General features: G+C 40.5%; 1 protein-coding gene across 4 annotated transcripts in view; it reads right to left on the bottom strand.

Moving 5' to 3' along the window:
* OTOGL (otogelin like) overlaps positions 1 to 26,757 on the bottom strand; it is a 141,543-nt gene that overhangs the window by 36,862 nt on the left and 77,924 nt on the right. For all 4 annotated transcript variants that reach the window (XM_054027238.1, XM_054027247.1, XM_054027256.1 and 1 more), the window contains exons 32-41: positions 26,027 to 26,194; positions 23,762 to 24,040; positions 19,826 to 19,943; positions 19,265 to 19,344; positions 14,045 to 17,073; positions 12,195 to 12,372; positions 10,765 to 10,907; positions 7,187 to 7,210; positions 6,971 to 7,063; positions 5,733 to 5,922 (exon numbers count right to left, since the gene is read on the bottom strand). In XM_054027238.1, the coding sequence (XP_053883213.1) occupies positions 5,733 to 5,922; positions 6,971 to 7,063; positions 7,187 to 7,210; positions 10,765 to 10,907; positions 12,195 to 12,372; positions 14,045 to 17,073; positions 19,265 to 19,344; positions 19,826 to 19,943; positions 23,762 to 24,040; positions 26,027 to 26,194 (4,302 nt within the window). The remainder of the gene's footprint in view (positions 1 to 5,732; positions 5,923 to 6,970; positions 7,064 to 7,186; positions 7,211 to 10,764; positions 10,908 to 12,194; positions 12,373 to 14,044; positions 17,074 to 19,264; positions 19,345 to 19,825; positions 19,944 to 23,761; positions 24,041 to 26,026; positions 26,195 to 26,757) is intronic.

The following is a 26,757-nucleotide window of genomic DNA, read 5'->3' as shown; positions in this document are numbered from 1 at the left end:
ATACAGTGTCGTGCTCTCTTATTTGTCAGTGTTTGATTTTGCAAAGGGACACATTTCTGTTTAGCCAAAGTGAGCAGAGATGCCTCGTACTTGTGTGAACAGTGCAGATAACTTCTGCTATGTTTGTGGTGAAGTGACTTTTGCATCACAAAAGCGCAGTATAACCACTATGGTTAAGAAAGCCTATCACCTTTATTTTGGCTGCAAAATTGGAAATCAGGACAAGAGGTGGGCCCCACACATATGCTGCAACACTTGTGTAACAAATCTTCACCAGTGGTTTAGCAGGAAAAGGAAATCTATGCCTTTTGCAGTGCCAATGATTTGGAGAGAGCCAACAGATCATACCAGCAATTGTTACTTCTGCATGGTGCCTCCAGTTGGGAAAGGTGTGTCAAAGAAGAAAAAGTGGACTGTGCATTATCCAAACATTCCATCAGCTATATGCCCAGTACCCCACGGAGAAGGACTGCCGGTTCCTGATGCACCAGAATCATTCTCACTTGAATCAGATGAGGAAGAGGATGAAACTTCTGGTCCTGAACCATCAATGTCACAGGACCCACATTTTCTCCCATCCTCCTCCTCTGAACCACACCTCATAACACAAGGTGAACTGAATGACCTCGTCAGGGATTTGGAACTACCCAAGAATAAGGCAGAGCTGTTGGGCAGTGGAATCTCCTGGCAGGTGATGTTAGGGTTTCCATGTTCCGTGACCGTCAAAAGGATCTTGTCCCATTCTTCTTCATGGAAGGTGATCTTGTAGCCTGCAACAACATCGATGGTGTGATGGCAGCCCTCACGATCCAGATGAGTGGAGACTGTTCATTGATTCATCGAAGACGAGTCTTAAAGCTGTTTTACTGCATAATGGCAATGTTTTGCCATCAATTCCAGTTGGTCATGCAGTCCATATGAAGGAAACCTATGACAACATGAAACAACTTTTGAGGTGCATAAACTATGACCAACATCAGTGGCTGCTCTGTGACGATTTGAAGGTTGTTGCTCTCTTGCTTGGTCTGCAGACTGGATACACAAAGTACTGCTGTTTTCTCTGCGAATGGGATAGTCGTGCAAGAGATTCCCACTACATCAAGAAAGATTGGCCACTCCGACAGTCATTGGAGCCTGGGAGGAAAAGTGTTCAGCGTCCACCATTTGTTGAATCAAGGAAGATTTTGTTACCACCATTACACATCAAGCTGGGTCTGATGAAGAACTTTGTCAAGGCCATTGACAAAACACAGGCAGCTTTCAAGTACCTCCGTGGAAAATTTCCAAGGTTAAGTGAAGCTAAGATAAAGGAAGGTGTCTTTGTTGGTCCTCAGATTCATGAACTTCTTCGAGATGATGCATTTGACCATGCACTGCGTGGCAAGGAAAAGACGGCATGGAAAGCCTTCCAGTTAGTGGCAATAAATTTTCTCGGAAACAACAAGGCAGACAACTACAGGTTGTTGGTGGAAAACCTCCTCAAGGCATACAAAAGCCTTGGTTGCAACATGTCACATTTTTTGCACTCTCATCTAGATTTTTTTCCACCGAACTGCGGAGCAGTGAGCGACGAGCACGGCGAGTAATTTCACCAGGACATTGCAACAATGGAGAAACGCTATCAGGGCAAATGGAGCCCATCAATGCTTGCAGACTATTGCTGGACAGTGACAAGAGATGCTCCATTTAATGAATACAAGAGACAAGACAAGAAGCACCAAGTAGACACTGAATAGGACTAAACTATGTACATAATGGTTTTTTGCCTTTTGTTTCATAATAAATTTTATTTATATAACCCTTTTGCCGATTTTTAAAGTGTTACATGAACAGGACAGGTGAAATATTATCATGTAAAGCAACCATAAACACATGAAAAGATCTAGGTTTACAATTTATGATTAAAACTCTACTATCTACACAATATACATAGACATAAAATGTAAAAACTTAAATATCTTAGAAACAGTAGCCAGTTATTTTAATTGTCATATTTGAATTCAGCACATCAAAATACATAATAAATAGCACATTTTATCTCTGAGGCAGACGACTTCTCAAAAATTGTAGACCAGTGTTATTAATTTAAATAAGAGTGCTTATGCAAATAACAGCTCACTGTGACAGACTGCAATATCCTGGACAAACCTTCTTGAATTAAGTTTAACATGTTTGGAATTCATTGTATTAAAAATGCAAATATGTACTATTGTGGGATTGCATGGAACTTTTTTTAGCAGGAAGACAGGATTAATGCAATCTCTGGGAGATAAGAGGAACTTCAGAGCACACTTTGGGAAATGCATATAAAGTGGATTTCCTAGGAAATACTTAGGGGTGAAGGGAATGCAAATACCCACTTCAGATCCATGCTTTTGAAGCTACGCCCTGGAGAGAGAAACCAATTGTTGCTAATTACCTGCTCCTGGCAATCCCAGATCAAAGATCCTTAAACTGTATAAAGGGTGAACTAAACATATCATGAGTGTGCTAGTTCTGAGCTGAGACTCTTATGAACTTGTCACCACAAGAGACCCCTTTGGGAAGGTTTGAAGACTCACTTGCCAGAACCCATATGGAAGATGGGGGTTGGGAGGGGCGAAATCTCTGATAAGTTTATTAGCAGGTGTATAGGTTCTTTTATTGTTTTAATATGTTTTTCTGTAGTGCTTTTACACTAAGAATAAACTAGGCTTGCATAGGAAGTACTGTGTGGTAACTTAGAACTGTGGATAGGTACATTGTTAACCCTCTGAATAGAAAGTAAGCAGGCTTGCTTAAGCAGTGTCTCTTGCTGGGAATAATGCAGGGTACTGTCCAGCCTGCAGATACCCCGGTCAGAAGGGAGACAGATGGGTGTCTCCACCCAAGAGAGGCAACGGCCAGGTACTCCACAAGCCTGAGAATGGGAGCTCTTGCTCTACCACTAAGGGGAAACACAGGTGCCCTGAACTGTGGCACTCACCATGGGCAGGAAAGCGCTCATAATCTGGCACAGTATTTGGATTTATCTCAACATTTCTAAACGCTATAGTTATCAAAAGTAATTTTAAAAAAATTGAATAAATTGCCTTCTTTACCACAAATACTTGTGTTACTTGATTTCTCAGTGCAGAAAGATGCATCTAACATTTTAAAAATTAACGTTCCCTATTCTCTTATGAATTTGGTATTGTACGGAGAGATGACAGATGCAATTTCCATACTCAAAGACAGGTATTTAGAAATCACTGAAATATCTTCCTATAAATATATATTATACAAAGTCAACAATAAAATGGTAGAATCTGAATCTTTATGGATGGAGTTTGATTTAGCAAATAAGTAGCAGAGTTCTCTACAGCCAAGGTGACACTGAATATTTTTGATTGGGAAATGGGCAGCTGGGGTTCCTATGTCTTTTTATTATTATCTATTTTTTTTTTGTTTCCTTTTCTTCACAGGCCATAAGCACTTTTTAATTTCCTCTTGAGTTATTATGGACTTTTAATTTGTGTTTACGTGTTTTTAAAGTCCTGGTAGGCATGATTTGTGTCTTGAGATCTTCCTGATGTGTCTGGATGTAAAACAAATTTGTCATTATGGTGCAATTACAGTAGCTGGATGATTTCATTGTCAAACTCTACAAATTTTGCTTCATACAATTTAAACACCAAAGTCTCATTTAAAATGTGATTTAACATGCATGTATGTTGATGATAAACAAAGTCCAAATTACCCACTATGTAGATTATTTCCGCACCATAAACTTCACAAGTTTGGATTTATAGGTGATATACATGGGAGTTTTGCCATTGACTGCAGTGAAATCAGGACTTCACATGTTCTTTCCTTCAGGTAATAGGGTTCCCTATAACTCTCTTCTTGACCCTGACTACTCAGCACCTCCACGTCAACCCCCATGGCAGTAAGGTTTGTGACATGGTGTCCCCTACTGTCATTGCCTACCTATGCGGACAAAGGTCACATCATGAAGGGGCAACCCACACTAATCAATGCTGAAATTAATTGATGCTTGGAAGAATCATAGTGTGTGGTGTGGCAGATTACTGGGCCATCTGTCTTTAACCCTCTCCCTCCCAAGTCATGAATCCATATCATCATGCAGCTCCTAGGGGAGGTTTTCATGGGATTGGAAGAAAGGTAAAGCATGCACCAAAGCCAGCACTTCCCATCTCCCCTGGATTTACAGCTTTTTGCTCTTCTCAGCCCATGGGTGAGCTTTTGGCTTTAAGTACTTGATTTGCTTAGACATGGGGTGACAGGCATGTATACTTTTTGGTGCTGTCCAGAATGGGTCCAAGTCGGAAAATAAGAATTAAAAAAAAAAAAAAGAGAAAAGAAAGAAAAGCTATATTATTCAAAACTGTTCCTGTGATTTTCTGCACTAGCAACTGTTAATTATTAAAAAGAAGAACAGGAGTACTTGTGGCACCTTAGAGACTAACAAATTTATTAGAGCCTAAGCTTTCGTGGACTACAGCCCACTTCTTCGGATGCATCCGAAGAAGTGGGCTGTAGTCCACGAAAGCTTAGGCTCTAATAAATTTGTTAGTCTCTAAGGTGCCACAAGTACTCCTGTTCTTCTTTTTGCGGATACAGACTAACACGGCTGCTACTCTGAAATCTGTTAATTATTAGTTCTTCAAAGACTGAGGAACAGAGTATCCTCACTCTTAGAACACTTTTGCTCTAACCACAGGATCCCAGTTTTAATAAGTATTTCTCCAGCAGCTGTTGAATATTGATGTGGAAGCACATAAACATACTACACTCTGCAGAAGTTATATCCAAATTAAATGTGTTATACGGTCGAGTTGCTGTATCAAGTCAATAATAATTTTATAGGTCACATTTTTACTTTATTTTTTGTTCTCTTCCCTATTAAATCTGTTGATGTGCCTTTTATGTCGAAGAACATGGTAAACATCAAGTTAGGGATGCACTCAGTACCTCATGAGGCATCAACACCATGCCACAGATAGTTTTACCATGGTTATTTTTTCCCCCTTGCATTGCTCTTTTTTCCTATGGCTTTTCTTTCTGAGGACTGAAAACCAAAAAGCCCTGTCCATAAGCAGAAACATTTGTGGATTAAGGAACTGTAGCAGGCCTGGATCTGGCTCCTGTATCTACAAAGGAAACAGCTCCTTAGCCAAACCCACAGATTTGGTAATTGCTCCCATCATCCCAGGGCTAGGCCATTCCTTCCTTTACAGTGGATGGGGGAGAAAGCCTTTCAGAAATTAGTATCCCTTTGCAAAGCCCACTGAATGCACTGCCTCCACCTCAACTCATTCCTTGGTGGTTTCTTCTGAGCACAAAATTTGGCTCCTTTTGCTCAGTGGATTTCATTAATATTTTTACATGCAGCCAGCGCTTTTGATGGGTGCACTTCAAATAGAGATGAATATATAAAACGTAGTGAGAATTATTTACCCTGATATTATTTAAACAGGTGCTTTGAAACACAAGTAACATTCATTGATAGATTATGGATCCAATCCTGGGAGCCCAGATCAGGTAGAATTTTCATTACAATTAATGAGAGTTTCATATCTGAAGGACTATAAGACAACAGATAATGGCTGATAAATCTTGATCGACAGCGGCATTAAGAAGTGGGGTATTTTACAACTTTTAAGTGAGAGAAGACTAAAAAAAAAAAAAAAACTTTAGTGAAAAAAATATAATATAATACAAACAAAGATTAATAGAGAAGATAATCTTACCACAAAGTCCTTCTGTCTTGGTAGATGTGTTAGAATGTAAGCCATATTGTATATCTATAATGCCTGTAACATGAGCCCACTTAATGCTAATGCCAGCAGGTGTGTTAATGACGTACATGGCACCAGTATCCTGAATACATAGTCCATGTTTTGAGAAAGGTAATGGTTGAATTACAGAATCCACTACTACCTAAATAAACCAAATATATTTTTTAATGAACAGCAGAATTCCAGAAACACATTTAATGAAATAGCAAATCGCATTTGTATTTTATTGTTTTAGATTGTTTCCATCATATTTATCAGCGGTAGTCAGGGTGTGCAAATCATGGCATTTCTAATCAACCTCCGACCATCTCCTATCATCGCAAAGAAAGTAGGCAATGAAAGAAAATGATGAAGGACGAACCTTTTGTAATTGTGAAAACAGGAAATCTTGCTTGTTCCCATACCCAACTGCCCAAATAAGAAACTCATCCTGCTTTCTTCATTTTTTCTCTCTTTCTATCTATTATTGACTGGCAGGGAGATAATGGATTGAACGTAGAACTGGAGATCAGAAAATCAACAAGTCTAGGAACAGTTCTTATTCTGGTTCCATTTTGAACATCTATTATGAATGTGTTTTGCAGAGTTTCCACCAACATGATCAAATCCCTGGTGCTTCTTCAAAAGTCTGTGAAACTGGGCCAAATGTTGGTTTTGTAAACCAACCAAAAACTAATAAATTTTTCTTGGTTTGGGGTTTTATCACAAAAGATTCCCACCTCAGCTTTGCTTAGGGTTTTAGTTCAATATCCATCTGAAAGATAGTAATTCCATCGTCACAGTGTCCCCTAAAACCATGCTGAGGAACTATGCTACCTAGAGAATGACAAACACCACTTCCAGCAATAAAGAGGAGAGGCAGCTGACCTCAGTGCTATAGGAGATCAAGAATGAAAGAAGAGCAGGAAGAAATTGGTAGATTTAATGTTTATGGTTTTTTTTTTCTAAATCATTCATGAAAGAGGGATAACTGGAAGGCCAACAGCATATTTTATACAAAAAAATTATAAAATAATACTGTTGTTCCTCTTGTAGTACAACAAGGAGAGGATGGAGCTGTACCACAGGAGTAACTCTGTTCCTACACTTTATAAACTGTAAAGACTGGTTTACTGCATGCTAGAACAGAGTAGCGCTGTGTAAATTACCCTTTAAATACACATATGCTGAATATTAACAATTATTCTCACCTTTCTTGCCAAGCGGTTGATGAGTACTTTATTTGTAGGTGTTGTTACATTTAATTTCTTAAAACAGAGCCCTGAGGTGCCTCCAGGTGAAACCTTGTAAGAAAAATGCCAAAATAAGAGTTTGGGGGATGGGTGAATATTACAGATAGTATTTATTTTAGCGTGTACAAGAAGTAAATAACAAGTGGTATACTTAAAAATTAACAAAATACTCACTAGTTTTCTTATTGAATTTGCACTCTGAAAAACATTTAAAAAGTAGATTAGAAATGCAGGGATATTAGTAACGTTCCTCCTGTTTTGCTATGACAAATTATTAGTCATTTTCAACACTGAGGGTCCTTCTCCTGCTATCTTAATGCTAGCTAAACTTTCACTAAACATGGGAACATATACTTCCCTGTTAGTCCCAAAGCATATGTTTATTAATATGGTGCATGCCTCTGTGTGTTTGCTTATTTGCTATGGAGTTAGAGCCAAAGGGCCTGTTAGGGGAATCAAGCAGGAAAGACAACATCACGACCGATAAAGAGCATTCCAACACTCAGACACAATTGCCAGCTTCACAGTAGTGAAGAGACAGCTCCTCGGTCCCAACGCTGGTGACATAGCTATTTTGCCAAGGCTGAGAAGAGAGATCTCCATGGGAACACTTAATAATTACAGGACCCCAGGCCTAGAAAAGGGATGGGAGGTTGAGTATGGGGCCAGAGGCTGCCTAGGGTGTGTCAGTGAGATCAGACAGACAGGCCTGGTCTACACTTCAAAATTTAGATCAACCTACCTACATCACTCAGGGCTGCAAACAATTTCATATCCTGGGTGTTGTAGTTAGGTCAACCTAAACCCTGGTGTACATGTGGCTATGTCAATGCCTCTTGGAAAGAAGGATTAACTACATCAGTGGAAAATACCCTTCCGTCAATGCAAAAAGCCTCTATGCTACAGCACCACCGTAGCACAGCTGTAACTCTGTAGCTGTGCCACAGCAGTGGCTGTAGTGTAGAAATGGCCAGAGTGAGAAGTTGAAACTGCAGCAAGGGCCATCTCCCTTGCACAGCCCAAAGATGGAGGTAACTGGGCTAGCTGAAACACACAAGGCCTGCAAGGAAAGATTGAGAGTAAGGTAAAAGTAAATATGCACGTAGGCCTTTATTTTTTTATCCTTCACTCTACATGCTTTGTACCTTTGGGTGAATGATAAATAATGCTTTGTTTTGAAGAAGCTGTTTTTGAGTCACTTTAACCTGGAGGCTGCTCTAGCTATATGCAGATTAGGCAGCTGACGAGAGCAACTGATTTCTGAGGGCAAGATTTCTGTAGACTTGCCCCAGTACCCTCCACAGGGAACAGTAATGTAATGGTGGATGAGTCTGGCAGTGCTGCCAGTGGGCAGGAGAGGCCCCCAACCAGGGCTACAAGAAGCAGGAAGTGGCACCCAGCCAGGATGCCAGGGAAGTGCTCTCGCCCCCCTACCCAGCTACTCAGTGCAGGTAACATCACCACCATGGTTCAGAGATGCTCCTGATGGCACCACAGATGCTGATGGGGCTTCAGCCACAAGCACAGCGACCTGCCTGGCTCCATGTCAAATGCCCAACCCTCACCTGCCACTCTGAGACTGCCCGTGCCCCAGCCACCACTGCTGTACTGGGCTCACTCAGCGGCCATGCTTCAACTCCACTGTATCCAGGTTCTGGTGGAGGAGTTGCCACCAGAAAGCTACGAGCCCAACAGCAATGAGGTCACCCAGGAAGGCACAGGGAGGACGACTAGGGTGTGCAGGGATTGTTGGGAGTCTCGGGAGTGCAGGCTCTGGGTTGCTGGGGGTGTGTGCAGGAGACTGGGCAACAGACTGGCAGTGTGAGGACTGAGGTGCGGGACTGGGCTGAGCAAGCAGGGGCCCAGATGCCGAGAATCCCACTCTGTCCACTGGGAAGAAGCCCACCACCCACTATGTGAGAGGATCAGCACCTCCAGGCTGGATGACAAGGAGTTTACACTGCCCATTCACTGGAGCCCTACAGCTGGGAGATGCCCCCTGCTGGTGTCCAGATCAGCCTGTTGTGGATGAGCTGAGCAGCTCCAGGGTAAGGAGCTGAGGCTATCCAGGGGCCAGGACTCCCTTTCCTCTCTAGCTCCAGGCAGCTGGTGCCAATCTTCTTGGAAAGGGCCATTGGGAAGGGCAGACCTGGCTGGGGGTATTGCCCAGCCAGTGAGCGGGTCTCAGCTGTTTGCAGGGCCTAGGGCAGAAGACAAGGGGATGTTCATCCCGGCCTGTCCCGGCTCAACCTGCCTGGGTGTCAGACTGTTCCCTCAATCTGTCAGCAGGGCCCAGCAGCCTCTGCAGCCCTAGGCTAGGGGCTACTCCATCAGCCCCTGCCCCAGCTGCGCACGGTTCGGAGGTGGCAGTGGTAGGGCCTGGGACAAGGGAGGTGCAAGGGGCCTGTCACGAATTTCTAAGGGAATAGGAATGGGGTGGCACACTGAAGTTTTTCCTTGGCAGCACATTGTATTGAGCAGCCTCTGCTTTAACCACCTCACTGCTCACAGGTCCCCTGGAGTGAGAGGGTTTATAGGTGCCAAACCAAGCTGGGCCTATCACATTGGGAAACAGGGTGCTGACACCAAGAGAGCCAGATTGGACCATGTGTTTCTACCCAGAGCGAGGTGTGGGAAGCCAGGCTTGTCACGTGAGGGCTGCACTTGAGAGGCACCTAAAGGGGTCTAAGGTACAGTTCACACAGTAATTAGGACCTCTTATCAAATTACAATAATCACCTAAAACACTGCTGTAGTAATATCATAAAATTTAGTGTTTTGGGTCCCAATCCTACAAAATATTTGCTAATGTAGCCCATGTGGACTTTGCCCATTTGCCCATGTGCACTCCCAATGAAATCAGCCATACAGGTACAGGGTTCCACAAGGGCTATCCCAATGCAGGACTGGGGCCCTGGACCATTACTACAGTGTACTGTAGGCATTAATTGTCTAAGGATAAGGATTGCAAGATTTGGCCTCAATTTATTTATGAGAAAAATGTGACCTTGAGTATTTTTTCTTGTGAAACTTATTTTAATATAATCAAATATTTTGTGACTCTCCCTCTCACACAAACCACCCACACAATGATCTTAATTCACCTGTGAGTTTTACCAAGTTTCACCAGCCTTGCAGAAAGTCAACCCTGAGAGAGGTAGCATTGGTGCAAGTCCCCCCAACACCCGCACCCAGCCAGTGCAGTTCCAGAAGTGTGAGGGGAGGTGGAGGCTTTAAGCATATCACTCGGGCATCCACTGCCCCAGGAGGAGTATTGTGGAGATCCTGCTTCAACTTGAAGCTAGCATCACAAGCAAAATCCCTGGAGGAAGCCAGTGATATGGGCATCTCTTGCCTTCCTCTCATGGGACTGAATTCCCCTGGGGTGCAACTGTTACAGGCTAGTGGAAGGGGATATACAATTTGCACTTCCCTTCACTACCTCAGTTAAACTATGCTGATTTACCCTTTGAGGATCTAGTCCACTCAGTTGAATATCTAACAATAAGAAAGAAAACTATAGTTTCATTTCCTTGTAACAAATACAACAATTACTAGTTACCCTGAGGTCTGTTTCATTTCCCAAGAGGTACAATAAAACATGTGCTTTGAAATATAAATAACTTAGCCATTTTAAAAATTGTATCACTGTTAACTGGATGTTAATTCATGTTGTGCCTTTGCACACACGTACCAAAATAATTCAACATTACTAAGGTTATTGAGGAAGTGATAGCAAGCAAACATCTTACCCGATTAGTGGGACACTTTTCAATATGAGCAACAATTATTTCTCCTGGGAGCTTGACTAAAATGTAGGAAGCCATATTATAGAGGGCTATGTTATTTCCATCAAATGTAATAATGCTCAGTTCAGACAGTACAGAACATTGACCTAAAAAAGAACTGACATTTAATGAGGGTACCACAAAACTGACCACTACAAATTTCTTTAAATCTTCTATTTTTGGCAATAATTGCCTCTTCAGTAAAAACAAAAACCCACCACTGTTAGCTGGAATTGCTGTGCACAGCGCATTGAGCCAAGAGGAGAAGAAAGTACCTTATGTTGTTCAACAGCAACAGCTCTGGCCAGTTAAGGAGTGCGCTGGATACAGGGACAGATCCTCAGCAGTTGCAAATTGTCATCACTCCGTTGAAGTGAATGGAGTAATGACAATTTACATGAAATGAGGGTCTGTTCCATGGGTCAAAAGGGAGATTCAATCATTCTTCTACAACTGAAAAGTCAGTGCCTGCAACATGGAGGTCTCAAGAATGTCATACATCTTTATGACTATCTATATTTTAATACTCACCTTTGCTACACCCTAAAAAAATAAAAATAAAATTGGAGCGTCTATTGCCAGAATTAGGACCTGATGCAACACTCTTTAAATGAAATGACCATATCTATTGAGGTCAAGGCCTAAAGTTCCAGTTAGAGTTGAGTGAAATTTGGAATTTCCGTCCCGCAGGAAATTCTGATATTTCAACGTTTTTCTTTTGGGAAAAAAGCCGATATTCTAACATTTTTCATGGAAGGGAAATTTCAATATAGAAATGTTAAAATGTTTCATTTCAATATTTTCAGTCAGAATGTTCTGACATTCCCAAAATCAAAAGGTTTCATTCTGATTTGTTGGTTGAATTAACCTGAGACATTTCATTATTAAACTGTATTTTCCTACTGTGGCACATTGTCTCATGGGAGCTGTAGTTCTGGAGCCTGATTTACAACGCAGTATATTTAAAAATCTGTATGTTAAACTCCAAAGGAAAAAAAATCAAATTAAGCAAAGTAATCTATAAAAATAATGCTGATTTATTCTTTGCCACAAAATATGAATCTCTCCCCAATTTATTTATTTTATTTTAAGAAAAGGCTTTTCTGTTGTATTTTTACTGTGGTATTGCACGCCTCATGGGCATTAATGGATTTAGTTTCTCAATATTCCTGAGAAGTATGGAATTCCCAAGTATTTTGCCCTAAATTCACACAGAAAATCTGTGGCAAAACTAGGAATAGAAACCATGTATTCTGAGTCTCAGGCCAGTACATTAACCACAAGACAATCCTTCCTCTTGAATTTATAATCCTTAATTTATAATTTTTGATGTTTACATAATCAAGTTTTAATCTTTCACATTTGAGAACGTAACAAACAATATAATGACTTACAGGGACATTCCCATTCTGGGCAACAGCTATCACTGTTAACTTGAACTGGCATTCCTCGAAAACCACAGTCAGGTTTTTCCACGTTCTTATGGCAGTTCCTTGAAACGTTATACAACATCCATCCCATATTAATGCATACATACTGGCTACATCTGTCTACAGGTTCAATGTATCTTGGCTGTTATGTAGAAAGGAAAAATAGGAATGAGCATTGCAGTCAGTATTTTCAAAAATTAAATTCAGAGACACGGACAAGAATATTCTTACACCACATGAGTTTAGCTGCAACATGAGCTCCCTGCAGCTTTTGCTTTTGAACATCCAATGCTCAAGGGACCTATCCATGCCCATTCAAGGTTAAAGAGGTCAACTGGATGCACTAGATAGGTCTCCATCTAGCACCCAAGAATCCACCAAGTTAATCTGCTGCATGCTCCTAGGCTAGAAAGGAAACAGACTCCCAATACTTTTCTCCCATATCCCCCAGGACACTCAGTGGTAAATTAGCCACTGGGCCAATGGGGCCCCTGCCCAGGGACCCCAACCCACTCCGCCCACCCGGTGCTCCTGCTGGGGTGCAGGGCTGGGACATGGGGGCTTGCCCTGCTCCACCCTCCCACCCAGTGCTCCTGCCAGGGAGCAGGATCGGGGCACGGGAGCTTGTCCCCCTCTGCCCACCTGGTGCACCTGCCAGGGAGCGGGGGAAGCCTCCGCACCCCGACCCAGCTCCCCGGCAGGAGTTCCCCCCGTGTCCCGACCCCATTTCCCCAGTAGGAGTGCTGGGGGAGTGCGCGGGGACTGCAGGCAGAAGGGGTAGGGAGGGGCCCCCACTTGCTCTGACCCAGGGCCCCACAAACCCCTAATCTGCCTCTGAGGACACTGAGCAGGACAAGGCAGAAATTTGCCATAGTGCCCAAATACATATACAAATAAATTAAAGATAACCAAAAAGAACAAACAACAATAAAATCAACAAAAACACAGAATTCCAATTAATCCTTGAAATTGTGACATGGTCATGGATCTTTTGCTAAAATTGAGAAAAGGGCTCTATCATTTGAAGACAGAGTAACTGAAGATGTTGGAGGCACTTTATTCGCTTGTGGCTCCTCGTATTTGTTCCAATAACCTCAGAAAAACAGGTTATTCGCCTATCAATGTATTTCCAGGGGTCTGCTTTCATACACCCACAACACTGGGTACACACACACACACACACCTCTCACTGGAGCATAGGTGCTGGAACTAGAGGTGGGGGCGGGGGTGCTGCAGCACCCCCTGACTTGAAGTGGTTTCCATTATATACAGGGTTTACAGTTTGGTTCAATGGCTCTCAGCACCCCCAGTATACAAGTTGTTCCAGTACCACTGCACTGGAGCCCTGTAGAAAGCATTGGCTATTGAGGCCAGATGCACACTTGCTCACAGTAACCAGTGTTCATGCCCACAAGCATATAAGGAGACATAACCCTGCTTTGTTCCTCAGTAACTTCCACTAATTTAAATTCCATAGACTCCAAAGAAGTAGGGAGGGAAGGTGAGCTGTGCCCATCTCTGCAGGAAATAATTTCAAAGAACTCCATGTCTCAGTAGGGGCACACAGCTCCAATGACCAAAGTTTTCTAGAGTGTTTCAGCCAATTTGTGGAGTACACAAGTGCACCCAAGAGTGTGGATGTGCAGGCAATCCTCAAAGAAAAATAAAGAGCCAATATAAAGGCCAAACAAAGAGAGAAAAATGAAAGATATTTTATCCAATTAAAAACCTCTCCCATCCCAGTTGGTAGAGAAAAAGCAGATTAAAAAGCAATATACATAGAGTGTACAGTGGGCAGATAAAATTGATCATACCATACAATCTGAGGAAGATGACATCAGTGTATGTATCATTGTGCCATATGAAGCATGGTCAGCTGTAACTGTCATCATCATGTCTGTGTCTGTCAGTGAAGTTTGCGTTTCCACCGGTTCTGTAGTAGAAGACAGCACCTTTGCATAACTGAAATGAGATGAAGCTGTTACAGTGGTGCTCTGCAATTCTCCAATCCCCACTTGCTCTGGTTCTGTTAGATTATAGTAAGGTTTGATTGTTCTTTGTGGTGGAATTCTGGACCAATCTGATAGCGGTACATCTGTGACTTCAGAAATAGAGACAGATTTTCCTGAACTTATGCTGCTTTGACTGGGCAAGGAAGTAGTCTGAACAGAAGAGAACGTTGAGTGTAGCAGTGAAGATTTCTCAGTAGTTGTAGATTTTGTCTTAGTAATATTTCTTTGTACATGTGAAGTCTGACTACTTTCTCTAGTGTCTGCAGTTCTCCCAATGGAGGTTGCATATTTAAGTTCTGAAGCTGCAGAAGGTGTAATCTTCAGCTCCGAGAATGCAGTCATGGCACCGGTTGTTTTCATGACTATAGTTTTTATCATTTCTTTAGTACTCAGTGAAACTGGGGAATGTGCAGATGTCAGTAAAGTCTTAGGTGAAGGATACATAGGTGTTTTAGAGGTAGCAGGAATTGGCACTGAACTAGAGGCTGTGTAAAGCTCAATATGAGTAACAGAAGATTCAGTGGTTTTTGCAGTAACACTAGGGGCTATGGTGGTGGCAGGAGTAACTAATAAAGTTATTGAAGGACTAACTGATGTTTTCATAGTGACATAAGTTGGCACTAAGGATGTAGTTCTCAAAGCTGTGCTCATGGTCAGTGCTGCCGATGGCACTGTGGAGTGAGTGACTATTTCAGTGGGTACAAAAGTTCTTGTTTCATATTCTGTGGAAGGACTTGATGATATATTTGTTCCTAATGATACAGTAGATACATGGGAGGTCTCTGAAGAGGGTGAAGATGTAGTAGTGAATATACTGGAATAGCTTTCCAAAGTGACTTTCGGAGTTTTAGAAGTTAATAAATGTGGTAGTGCAAATGACGTTTTAGGCACTGCTGAAGGACTTATGTAAATGTTTGTGCCTAAAGTTAATGTAGCAATACCCGAGGGAGAGGTTGCCAGTTCTGTATGTGGGCTTTTTGAGGTTTCTTGTGTACCCATGGATACAATGGGTGATTGGGTAAGAGTTACATTTGATATCAAAGCAGATGTCCTGTTTACTGTGGGAATCACTGAAGAACTTGTTGTATGGGATGTCATGGCAGAGGCTTGTGAAACAGATGGTCTTGCTGATAACAACATTGTAAGTAATGTGGATGGACTAGTAAAAGACAATATAGCTCCTGATAGTTCTCTAGAAGTTAGAGAAGTGTCAGTACTTCGTACCACAGAGGCAGTTTTGAATTCTGAATGTGGACTGATAGGGTACTCTGTTATTTTTGAAGTGGTTCTTGCCATTTGATAAGTAGCTAATGTGGCATTTATGGGAAATACAGGTGTACTGAAAGGGAAGGCTGTAGAACTAATGGATGCAGTCAACCTTTTAGAAATAGTCGATATTGGAAATGCATCAGTGTGTAGTGCATATTTACTTTCTGTTGAGATTATACTTGTTACAGATACCTCAGAGATTTGAGGAGTGGCTAGAAGAGATACTGAAGTAGTGGAAGGTTCTAAGAAGAGACTCTTTGAGACAACTGTGACATCTCTCGTTGCTTTGGGCTTGGGGGATGTAATTGGAGGAGGCATTAATGTAGACAGTGTGTGTGTTACAAGGGGACTCAAAGAAGACCACGTTGTTCTCATGGTTGTAGGGATTTGAGAAGCAACTGGAGATGAAGTTTCAGTCATTATAGGTGGAATACTGGAAACAGTGTCTGTGCTTAATTGAACTATATGTTTGGAGGGAGTCACTGAAATGTCCATTGAAGATAAAAATGTAGGTAGTGAAGTTCTTGTTAAAGAACTGGTTGTTCTTAAAGATGATGAAGTAGTTTGGGAGGTGGGTGGAGTTGGCACCAAGTATGAAGCTGTGATTAACTGAGGAGGACTAGTTTCAAAGCTAGTAAATCTAGAAGTAGCCTTGGGAGTTTGAAAAACAGTTGAAGTTGGGGCATAAACAGAAGCTGGGTGAACTATAGGTTGAACCATAGTAGACCTGGTTCTTTCAGTCATAGTAGATAGTGGTGAAATAGATGCAGTTAATATTAATTGTGAGCTTGTAAAGAATGTGGGACTTGAAAAAGATGTTCTTCCAGTTAATGAAGCAGATGAAGGAAATTCTGTGGATGTTTGTGGCAGTTGTGAATGGCTTGTGGAAGGTCTTCTGGTTCCCCAGATCCTTGTAGGTACTTCAGTAGTGACAAAGGCTGGTCCAGGAGATAAACTTGCTAATGCTGTGGAAGAGGATGCAGTTCCTGTTTCAAGTGAAAATGGTGTTACCACTAAGGAAGTGGGCATTGGTAATGTAGAATGTCTAGGAACAGGACTTGCAGTTAGCAGAGTAAAAGAAGGTGTTGATGGAACTGCCATAGTAATGGGTGAGGTTATAAACACTGTTGGACTTACAGTAGGGGATGTTTTTAATGTCGCTGCTGCTGTCTGAAGAGTAGCTGGAAAATCTGTTGAAGATACGGGCTTGGGCAGTACAGACAGGCTTGCTGTGCTGTGGGTTACTTTGGAAGACTGCAGTGTACTTGAAACAGGTAATGAATGAGTTAAATAAGTAGTTGTATGAGGTGATGCCAGTGAATGAAAGTCTGACAAAGTTTCTGCTGTAGTGTTTGCTCCTCTTAAAGTTGTATCTATCTTTGTGGTTATTTTGGTAGTTACAATTGTATGACTAGGCTCAACTTCAGCTTCTGCAGTAACAAATATAGGGGGCAGCTGAGGAAATCTCTCTGTAGTAACAATTGTAGGAGAGATTAATGCAGTGGGCCTTGTCCTCTGGGTTTTTGTTCCAGCTGCCAGCTCTGTAGGTGTCACAGGTATGCCTGGAAAAAAAACGTATATTTCACTGTTATTCTGTATTAAAGAAAGAGCAAAAGAGCAACATCTATCAGACACTGGGTACCAATCTAAATATAAACCAACCTATTCTTAGACAGCTTAAATTCCCTGAAAAGATAACCACAGTATGCCCCCAAAGACATTGTTTCAGGATATCTGCAGACTCTAGAGGACAACTCAACATTAGCTGCACACAACTCACATTTGTAAAGTTTTCTTCACAAACCAAAAAGCTAGGTTTTTTATTATATGGTAATTTAAAGCTTTTATTCTGGAGCACAATTCTGCAGCAAGGAGTGAATTCTGTAGCAAATTCTGCAAACACAGAATAGTAGAATATTTGGGACCTTAGATTAAAAAAACACAGTTTTCTTTTCTATTTTTGGACAGTAATGCACTATAATAGATTACTTTGTAGTAGTAATTATTAAACATCATATAACTAGTTTAAAAAACAAAATACTGAGACTATTTTAAAATGGAAGAAAACTAATTATAATGCTTAATCACCACATTATCCACAAATAAAGGAATGATGTGATAGCCACATGCAGGCAGTTAAGCATCCAGGACACTGGGTTATTTAAATTCCCCCTCCCCTCAAAAAATGTAACCAAAGATGCAGGGAGGTTGGCAGTGAGGTACAAGAGGTCATGGTAAAAACACGGGATCGATGTATAACTGGGACAGAGTTGGGCTGAGCCTTTAACAAGAACAAGACGTCTCAATTTAATACAATGGAAGTGACAGAAGAGAAATTGAATTTGTGTTCCACACAGTCAGATGTGGCGGATGATTTTAGCAGCTGTATGCTGGATGGACTGGAGTGGAGTGATGCACGTATCAGGGAGGCCAGGGCGAAGGAGGTAGCACTTTTGCAGGAAGCATAAAAAAAACTTGTGCAGCCACTGCCTGTACAGCATGCATATCCCTCTTCTTCTCCCTCTTTCCGTATATGGGCTTTATTTTCTAGGGCTTTCAATCTGGTTGTTACAGCCTGACACCCCAATATTCACCACTGTCATGTAATTAGGATATGTCTTATACAAAGTATGCCTTGTGAGGTGTCATTCTAAAAGTCTTGATCTGCTAGACAGTAATATCTCGTAGAATTGTATGTGCTATTGTAATTTATGAAGTTAAGCTATGTATGTGTTGCTGAAACATGCCCTGAGGTTGAAAACACCCACAAGCAGCCTTTCAGGTACGACAGTAAAAAGGCCAAACAATTTTGATGGCTTATTGAGGAAATGCACACAAGCACAAGGATTACCCCAGGAACTGTGTACAACAGAAACCTCTCAGAGATAGCACTACCCAATGGGAATTGTTTGACCCCAGTCACAGCAAAAGAGCTTCCAGCAAGTGGGGAGAAGATATAAAAGGGGGAAAATGACATTGGGCGGGACCTCACTCTCCCTACAACAACACACCTGGAAACACCTGAGGAACAAAGGCTGAACTGTGGGAAGTGATGGTCCCAGGCTAGAAAGATTTTTAGCCTGTGTATGAAAACCTGGGAAAGCCAAGGCAACTTGTGCCTTAAGAATCTGCCAGCCTGTTTGTCACTCAGAGTGAGAATATGCTAACCTTACCTATCTGGTGTGTTACGCTCAGTTTGCGTTTTTTGTTTATTTACTAAGGTAATCTGCTTTGATCTGTTTGCTATCCCTTATAACCACTTAAAATTTAACTTTTGTAGTTAATAAACTTATTTCTTGTTTATAACATAAGCCAGTTTGTGAAATTCATATCTGGGGGAGAGGGGGACAAGAAGCCGTGCACATCTCTCTCCACATTGAGGGAGAAGGCGAATTTTTATGAGCTTGCGCTGTGCAGATCTTTCTATACAGTGCAAGACAGTATTATTTTGGGTTTCTCTCCCAAACCGGTTTGCACATTAGTGCTGGGTGAGTCCTCTCACACAGAGCTGACTTCAGTCTGTGTCTACACCTGGGTGTGGCTCATTGTGTGTGTGTGCTGCAAAAGGCAGGAGAGCCTAATTCAGCAAAACAGGGAGAGGGAATCCAGGCTGGTGGAGCAGGAGAGGCTCAGTGAAACCCCAGTACTTCAGGTGGCATCCCGGACAGGGGGGTCCAACCTATCCCACTGGGCGTGAGCACTAAATAAATTATATAATAAAAAACTTTACTGGTAACTGCAGAAAGTACTTACAGTCTTCTGGATAAACACATTTAAGTGTCACCTCATCAAGGATCATATTTTTAGGACAATATGGTAAGCATCCTTCAACCCTTTAATAAAACCCCCCCAAAAAATCACATTAGAAAAAATGGCAAATCTACAATATCTTAGTTCAGTTTGACAAAATGACAGTTTTTAAGGTTCCTTTTTTTGACCCTGCCACACAGAGAATCCTGAGACCCCTCCATTAGTTTACACACACACACACACACACACACACACACACACACACACACACTTCTGAAATCCTGATGCAGCCAGTAGGAGATTGACAAGGAGTCATTCCACATTCATGCTGATGGACCATTACCCACAGATAAACAAACATATATCATGTAAAATCATCTAATGGACATGTGCATACTTAATTTTACAAGGCACAAGAGGCCAATTCAACCCTGTTATAACTTCACTGAAGTGAACTTTTTGTTGTAAAGATTAGTATATATTATAATATATTATTAAAAATGATAGCGTATACATTCTATATAATAGTATTATATTGGAGATATATAGTTTATTTGGACTTACGGTGGAAGAAATTTACATTCTACTCCTTCAGGATCACTACATGTTTTAAAACAGGGGCTAGCACAAGGTTCATATCTCCATTCACACATCCTCCTATAAGGCACTGATGCATGGAGATCTGAGAAAGAAGGAAAGCATGGTATTTATAGACTGATAGTCTTTTCTATGATGTATATTACAGTAATAGCAAGTTGATAGTAGAAATGAAGTACAGACTCCCCAAAACTTCCAAATGAATAACAGTGTTTTTATAAGTGAGTATTTAAACCAAGGAGTCCTAGAAAGTTTAAAAATATTGGAGTATTAAAGGAAAAAGGACATATACCCAAATGTGCTGTTGATTTCAGGAACAACACTACTGCCTCGCCCAGCAAACAGAAAAAATATCTATAGCTCACTAAACAATATATGAACCTTTGTCTGCTTGTTATAACACACCAAATTCATTTCCAAATAAAAAAAAAAATAGGGCTCTCAAGAGATTAAAAAAATTAATCATGATTAATTGCACTATTAATCGCACTGTTAATAATAAAATACCATTTATTTAAATATTTTTGGAAGTTTTCTACATTTTAAAATATATTGATTTCAATTACAACACAGAATACAAAATGTACAGTGCTCACTTTATATTATTTTTATTACAAATATTTGCACCGTAAAAAAAACAAAAGAAATAGTATTTTTCAATTTACCCATTATAAGTACTGTAGTGCAATCTCTTTATCATGAAAGTTGAACTTACAAATGTAGAATTATGTACAAAAAATAACTGCATTCAAAAAGAAAACAATGTAAAACTTTAGAGCCTACAAGTCCACTCAATCCTACTTCTTATTCAGCCAATCGCTCAGACAAACAAGTTTGTTTACATTTGCAGGAGATAATGCTGCCCACTTCTTGTTTACAATGTCACCTAAAAGTGAGAACAGGCATTCGCATGGCACTGTTGTAGCCGGCGTCGCAAGGTATTTACATGCCAGATATGCTAAACATTTGAATGTCCCTTCACACTTCAGCCACTACTCCAGAGGACATGCATCCATGCTGATGACAGGTTCTGCTCAATAATGATTCAAAACAGTGCAGACCAATGCATGTTCATTGTCATCATCTGAGTCAGATGCCACCAGTAGAAGAATAATTTTCTTTTTTGGTGATTTGGGTTCTGTAGTTTCTACATCAGAGTATTACGCTTTTAAGACATCTGAAATCATGCTCCATGCCTTGTCCCTCTCAGATTTTGGAAGGCACTTCAGATTCTTAAATCTTGGGTTGAGTGCTGTAGCTATCTTTAGAAATCTCACAATAGTGGCTTCTTTGCATTTTGCCAAATCTGCAGAGAAAGTGTTCTTAAAATGAACAACATGTGCTGGGTCATCATCCAAGACTGCTATAGCATGAAATATATGGCAGGATGTGGGTAAAACTGAGCAGGATGCAGACAATTCTCCCCCCCCAAGGAGAACAGTCACAAATTGAATTAATGCATTATTTTTTAACAAGCGTCATCAGCATGGAAGCATATCTTCTGGAATGGTGGCCAAAGCATGAAGGGGGCATATGAATGTTTTGCCTATCTGGCACGTAAATACCTTGCAATGTCAGCTGCAAAAGTGCCATGCGAATGCCTGTTCTCACTTTCTGGTTACATTGTTTCAAAGATTCATAGACTCTAGTACTGGAAGGGACCTCGAGAGGTCATCGAGTCCAGTCCCCTGCCCTCATGGCAGGACCAAATACTGTCTAGACCATCCCTGATAGATATTTATCTAACCTACTCTTAAATATCTCCAAAGATGGAGATTCCGCAACCTCCCTAGGCAGTTTATTCCAATGTTTAACCACCCTGACAGTTAGGAACTTTTTCCTAATATCCAACCTAAACCTCCCTTGCCGCAGTTTAAGCTCATTGCTTCTTGTTCTATCCTTAGAGGCTAAGGTGAACAAGTTTTCTCCCACCTCCCTGTGACACCCTTTTAGATATCTGAAAACTGCTATCATGTCCCCTCTCAGTCTTCTCTTTTCCAAACTAAACAAACCCAATTCTTTCAGCCTTCCTTCATAGGTCATGTTTTCGAGACCTTTAATCATTCTTGTTGCTCTTCTCTGGACCCTCTCCAATTTCTCCACATCTTTCTTGAAATGCGGTGCCCAGAACTGGACACAATACTCCAGCTGAGGCCTAACCAGCGCAGAGTAGAGTGGAAGAATGACTTCTCATGTCTTGCTTACAACACACCTGTTTATGTATCCCAGAATCACGTTTGCTTTTTTTGCAGCAGCATCACACTGTTGACTCATATTTAGCTTGTGGTCCACTATAACCCCTAGATCCCTTTCTGCCATACTCCTTCCTAGACAGTCTCTTCCCATTCTGTATGTGTGAAACTGATTGTTCCTTCCTAAGTAGAGCACTTTGCATTTGTCTTAATTAAACTTCATCCTGTTTAACCTCAGACCATTTCTCCAATGTCTCCAGATCATTTTGAATTTTGACCCTATCCTCCAAAGCAGTTGCAATCCCTCCCAGTTTGGTATCATCTGCAAACTTAATAAGCGTATACTTTCTATGCCAATATCTAAGTCATTGATGAAGATATTGAACAGAGCCTGTCCCAAAACAGACCCCTGCGGAACCCCACTCGTTATACCTTTCCAGCAGGATTGGGAACCATTAATAACTACTCTCGGAGTATGGTTATCCAGCCAGTTATGCACCCACCTTATAGTAGCCCCATCTAAGTTGTATTTGTAAATACAACTTAGATGGGGCTACTATAAGGTGGGTGCATAACTGGCTGGATAAACCCATCTAGTTTATGAGCAGTGGGCCTACCCTGTCTTTGGACTTCCTCTTGCTTCTAATGTATTGATAAAAAGTCTGCTTGTTTCCCTTTATTCCTGTAGCTAGTTTGAGCTCATTTTGTGCCTTTGTCTTTCTAATCTTGCCCCTGCATTCCTGTGCTGTTTGCCTATATTCATCCTTTGTAATTTGTCCTAGTTTCCATTTTTTATATGACTCCTTTTTATTTTTTAGATCATGCAAGATCTCATGCTTAAGCCAAGGTGGTCTTTTGCCACACTTTCTATCTTTCCTACCCAGCGGAATAGCTGGCTTTTGAGCCCTTAATAATGTCCCTTTGAAAAACTGCCAACTCTCCTCAGTCGTTTTTCCTCTCAGTCTTGATTCCCATGGGACCTTACCTATCAGTAAATTAGAAGTGGGCAGTGTTATCTGCTGTAAATGTAAACAAACTTGTTTGTCTTAGCGGTTGGCTGAACAAGAAGTGGGACTGAGTGGACTTGTAGGCTCTAAAGTTTTACATTGTTTTGTTTTTGAGTGCAGTTATGTAACAAAAAAAAATCTACATTTGTAAATTGCACTTTCATGATAAAGAGATTGCACTACAGTATTTGTACAAGGTGAACTGAAAAATTTTATTTCTTTTGTTTATCATTTTACAGTGCAAATATTTGTAATAAAAATAATAATATAAAGTGAGCACTAAACACTTTGTATTCTGTGTTATAACTGAAGTCAATATATTTGAAAATGTAGAAAAACATCCACAAATATTTAATACATTTCAAATGGGATTCTATTGTTTAACAGTGGGATTAATTGTGATTAATTTTTTTAATCGTGATTAATTTTTTTGAGTTAATCACATGAGTTAACTGTGATTAATCAACAGCCCTATAAAAATAATTACAAATTTGACTGAGTTATGCTGTCAAGGCAATATTCATGACCTCAAAAATAGGAAATCAATAACATCTGGACACAGAGGGGAATAAACACAAAAACAAATAGGGGAAATCAGTACAAATATTTGCTACTATTGATGCAGATGATGCACTCATGTGTACCCCTCTTAAGACAACTAGAACAGAACTGTACAGTATTCTTTGGGATCGTGTACAACTTACCTTCAATGCTAAAGCTACTTGTACGTTTGAATTCTTCTGAATCATCATACTTTGACACTTTAATGCCAGAAGCTGTCAATATAATGAAAAAGCCTTTCTTGTTGTGAAGTTCAAACGCGCTATAATCTGGAATCCAGAGGCCTTGGTGGTGGAAAAATGTAGCTCTTCTACGAAATGAAGAACTTGCTGCCCACTGTTCCAAAGTAACAGTTTCATTGTCATGGACATACAGGAAATAGTTTGGTCTTTCAGCAGACTCAAGGGAAACAAGAGACAGAGCTGTCACAAACAAAATACAAAGCAATCAGGAGTAGGCTATCACACCAGAGAACCAGAGGCTATGGACTACATTAGCTATTGAGTAGTTTATGTCAAAACTAGTGCTCTTCACAAAAATTCTCCCATTTTTCTGTAGAAAATAGCAATGCTGACCCATAATTCACTTCAGATAAAAATCTGAAAATTCAGCTACATATAGAGCTGACTGAAAAAGTGAAATTCCTTTTTGAGAAAAAGTGTTGTTCCAAAGTGAGATGAGACATTAAAAAACATGCAAGTTTTCACAAAATGGGATTTCAAGAAAAATTTTATTTTGGAAAAACCTAAACAGGATTTTTCTGCCCTCCAGGACAAGAGTCTTCTAGCCAGCTGCCAGAAAGTCTGAGAGCCTGGTCACTCTGCCTCCCTCCACCGAGCTACCAAGTCTGGGAGCCTGAGAGGTGCTGCCCATCCCTGGAGCTAGGGAGAGGCAGAGAGACAGACAGTCCCAGTGCTCTGCTGCGTTTTGACACAAGTTTCATCAAATCTGTGCTATATTCAGCTAAACCCTTCACTCTACCGAATTGGCATTTTCTTAGTTTTACCAGAAAATTTCCCACCAGCTCTAGTTATGTAAGCATAGTTTGTCCAAACTTCTTTTGGCTGCAAAATCAGGGTACACATTTTGTGAGAACAGTCTTCTCTCCTGAGACATCCAGTCACAGCCAGAAGTGCCATCAGGAAAGTTGTATTTAATCACTTCTTGTTCTGGTCCTGGACAGATCAAAAGTGAAGAAATCACTTCTCTGAACATTTGAGAAGCTCAAAAAAGACTTGGTTCAAATAACATGGGTAAAAATATGCAGCTTCCGTACTTCATCCAAATATTATCTCATCCCTAACAGTAATTTGAAAAATGTCCATATATTACATGGATTTAATTCAGCTTTCAGTCACCTCAACATTTTACCTGTACTATATTATATCTGCTGGAGAATTTCATTAGACTTCATTCATCCTTCTACTTCATCACCTTTCCATCTATTTTCAAATGTCATCCAAAAAGCTTATTTTCTTCCTTGCCAATATATCTCAATTTCTCTTAAATATTGTCAAACAGATAATTAAGGGTTAATGTCTCTTTTACCTGTAAAGGGTTAAGAAGTTCACCTAGCCTAGCTGACACCTGACCAGAAGAACCAATGGGAGGACCAGATGGTTTAAAGGGAAGGAGGAAAGTTCCCTTTGTCTGTTAAGTTTCAGTTTGGACCGGAGTGGGAAAGCTCCAGAATTCAGCTTCCTATTAAGTAGTGAGTATTAGTGAAGGAAATAAATAGATTTATGTTTATTTCTTTGTAACCTGTCTTGTGCAATTAGAGGAATAGTCAAATTGGGTATTTTGGTTTGTTTTTTTTTTTTTTTTTTGTGTGTGTGTGTGTGTGTGTAACTAAGGGTTTGCCCAGGGGAACATCCTCTGTGTTTGGAATCTGTTGTGGGTGAGAGTAGCTGGTATGCTAATCTCTCCTAGTGTGAACAAACAGAAATAGGAAGAAGATATATATATTAATAACCGTAGCATAGGTGGTTGGTTTATTACTGGGGACACAAACATTTTTGGTAAACATTTTTAATATCTAATGTTTCTTATTTACCCATGCAAACCATTTCTATTTCTAGTTGCACAAGATACTTAAATTTCCCTTACAAAAACTGTCATTTGGTCCTTGCTGCATTTCTAAAATATATTCTTGCGAAATTTAGCATTAAAGTCTTAAGTTAATTTTTCCAAGAGTGTATTTTAAATGCACTATATTTCTTCTTGAAACTGTAAGGAAAAATCAGTTTTCCAACTGGCTATTCCATTCCATGAAGGACAAACTGAAAAAAAAAATCATTGTAGCATACTTTAGACAACTAATAAACTTAGAAATAAGTAACAGAGTAACTGATACATATATATAGTTCTAAGCTAGTCTTTGTCATTACTGTAATATTGAGTATACTTACATAAGTCTTTATCTTTGAAAAGGCCGGGAGTTATCATAAAACTAAATCCCACGTTTTCATATGTACTGATTCTAGGCAAAGGAAATAGCTTTCTGCTGGTAATGTTAGCTCCTATAACAGTATCATTCTGTCCATAACTTGCCAAAATATATGGTCCTTCTCCAAGGCCTAGTGAAACAAACAAAATCAAATGGAAAAATCTATTGATTACTTATATAAAAAAGCAAAACCTCAGTTACTTACCACCAATGATTGGTGGCATATATTGCCATCAATTATTTTCCCACACTTGGAATTGTTCACAAAAGATAAGAAAACCCAGGAAGCATTAAAAGCAGTTCACTTAGAATGGGACCATGTGCCTCAATGTAATCTCGGGCTAAGACAGCATCTAAGACCAGCATGTCTACATTGCAGCTACATTCACAGTTCAAGTAAATAGATATAGTTTGCACACTAAAAATAGCAGCATAGTTGGGCATAGCACAAGTGGCAGCTTGAGCTAGCTGGCCATGTATGTACCTGGGGACTGGATGGGTTTGTACTCAGACAGCTAGCCTGTGCTATGTGCTACCCCCAGCAACACCACTGTTTTCAGCAGAGCTAGCATGTGTCTGTCTACCTGATCTTGGAAGCATGTTCCCAGCTGCAGTGTAGACATACCTTATGCAAGAGGTACAACATTCCCTTGCCCCAGTTCACTTCCTGTCCAGAATACAAACACTCTAAAC

Source organism: Malaclemys terrapin, chromosome 1 (assembly GCF_027887155.1).
Source record: "Malaclemys terrapin pileata isolate rMalTer1 chromosome 1, rMalTer1.hap1, whole genome shotgun sequence".
In the NCBI taxonomy this organism is placed as follows: domain Eukaryota; kingdom Metazoa; phylum Chordata; order Testudines; family Emydidae; genus Malaclemys; species Malaclemys terrapin.
This window is presented reverse-complemented; position numbering and strand designations above follow the sequence as displayed.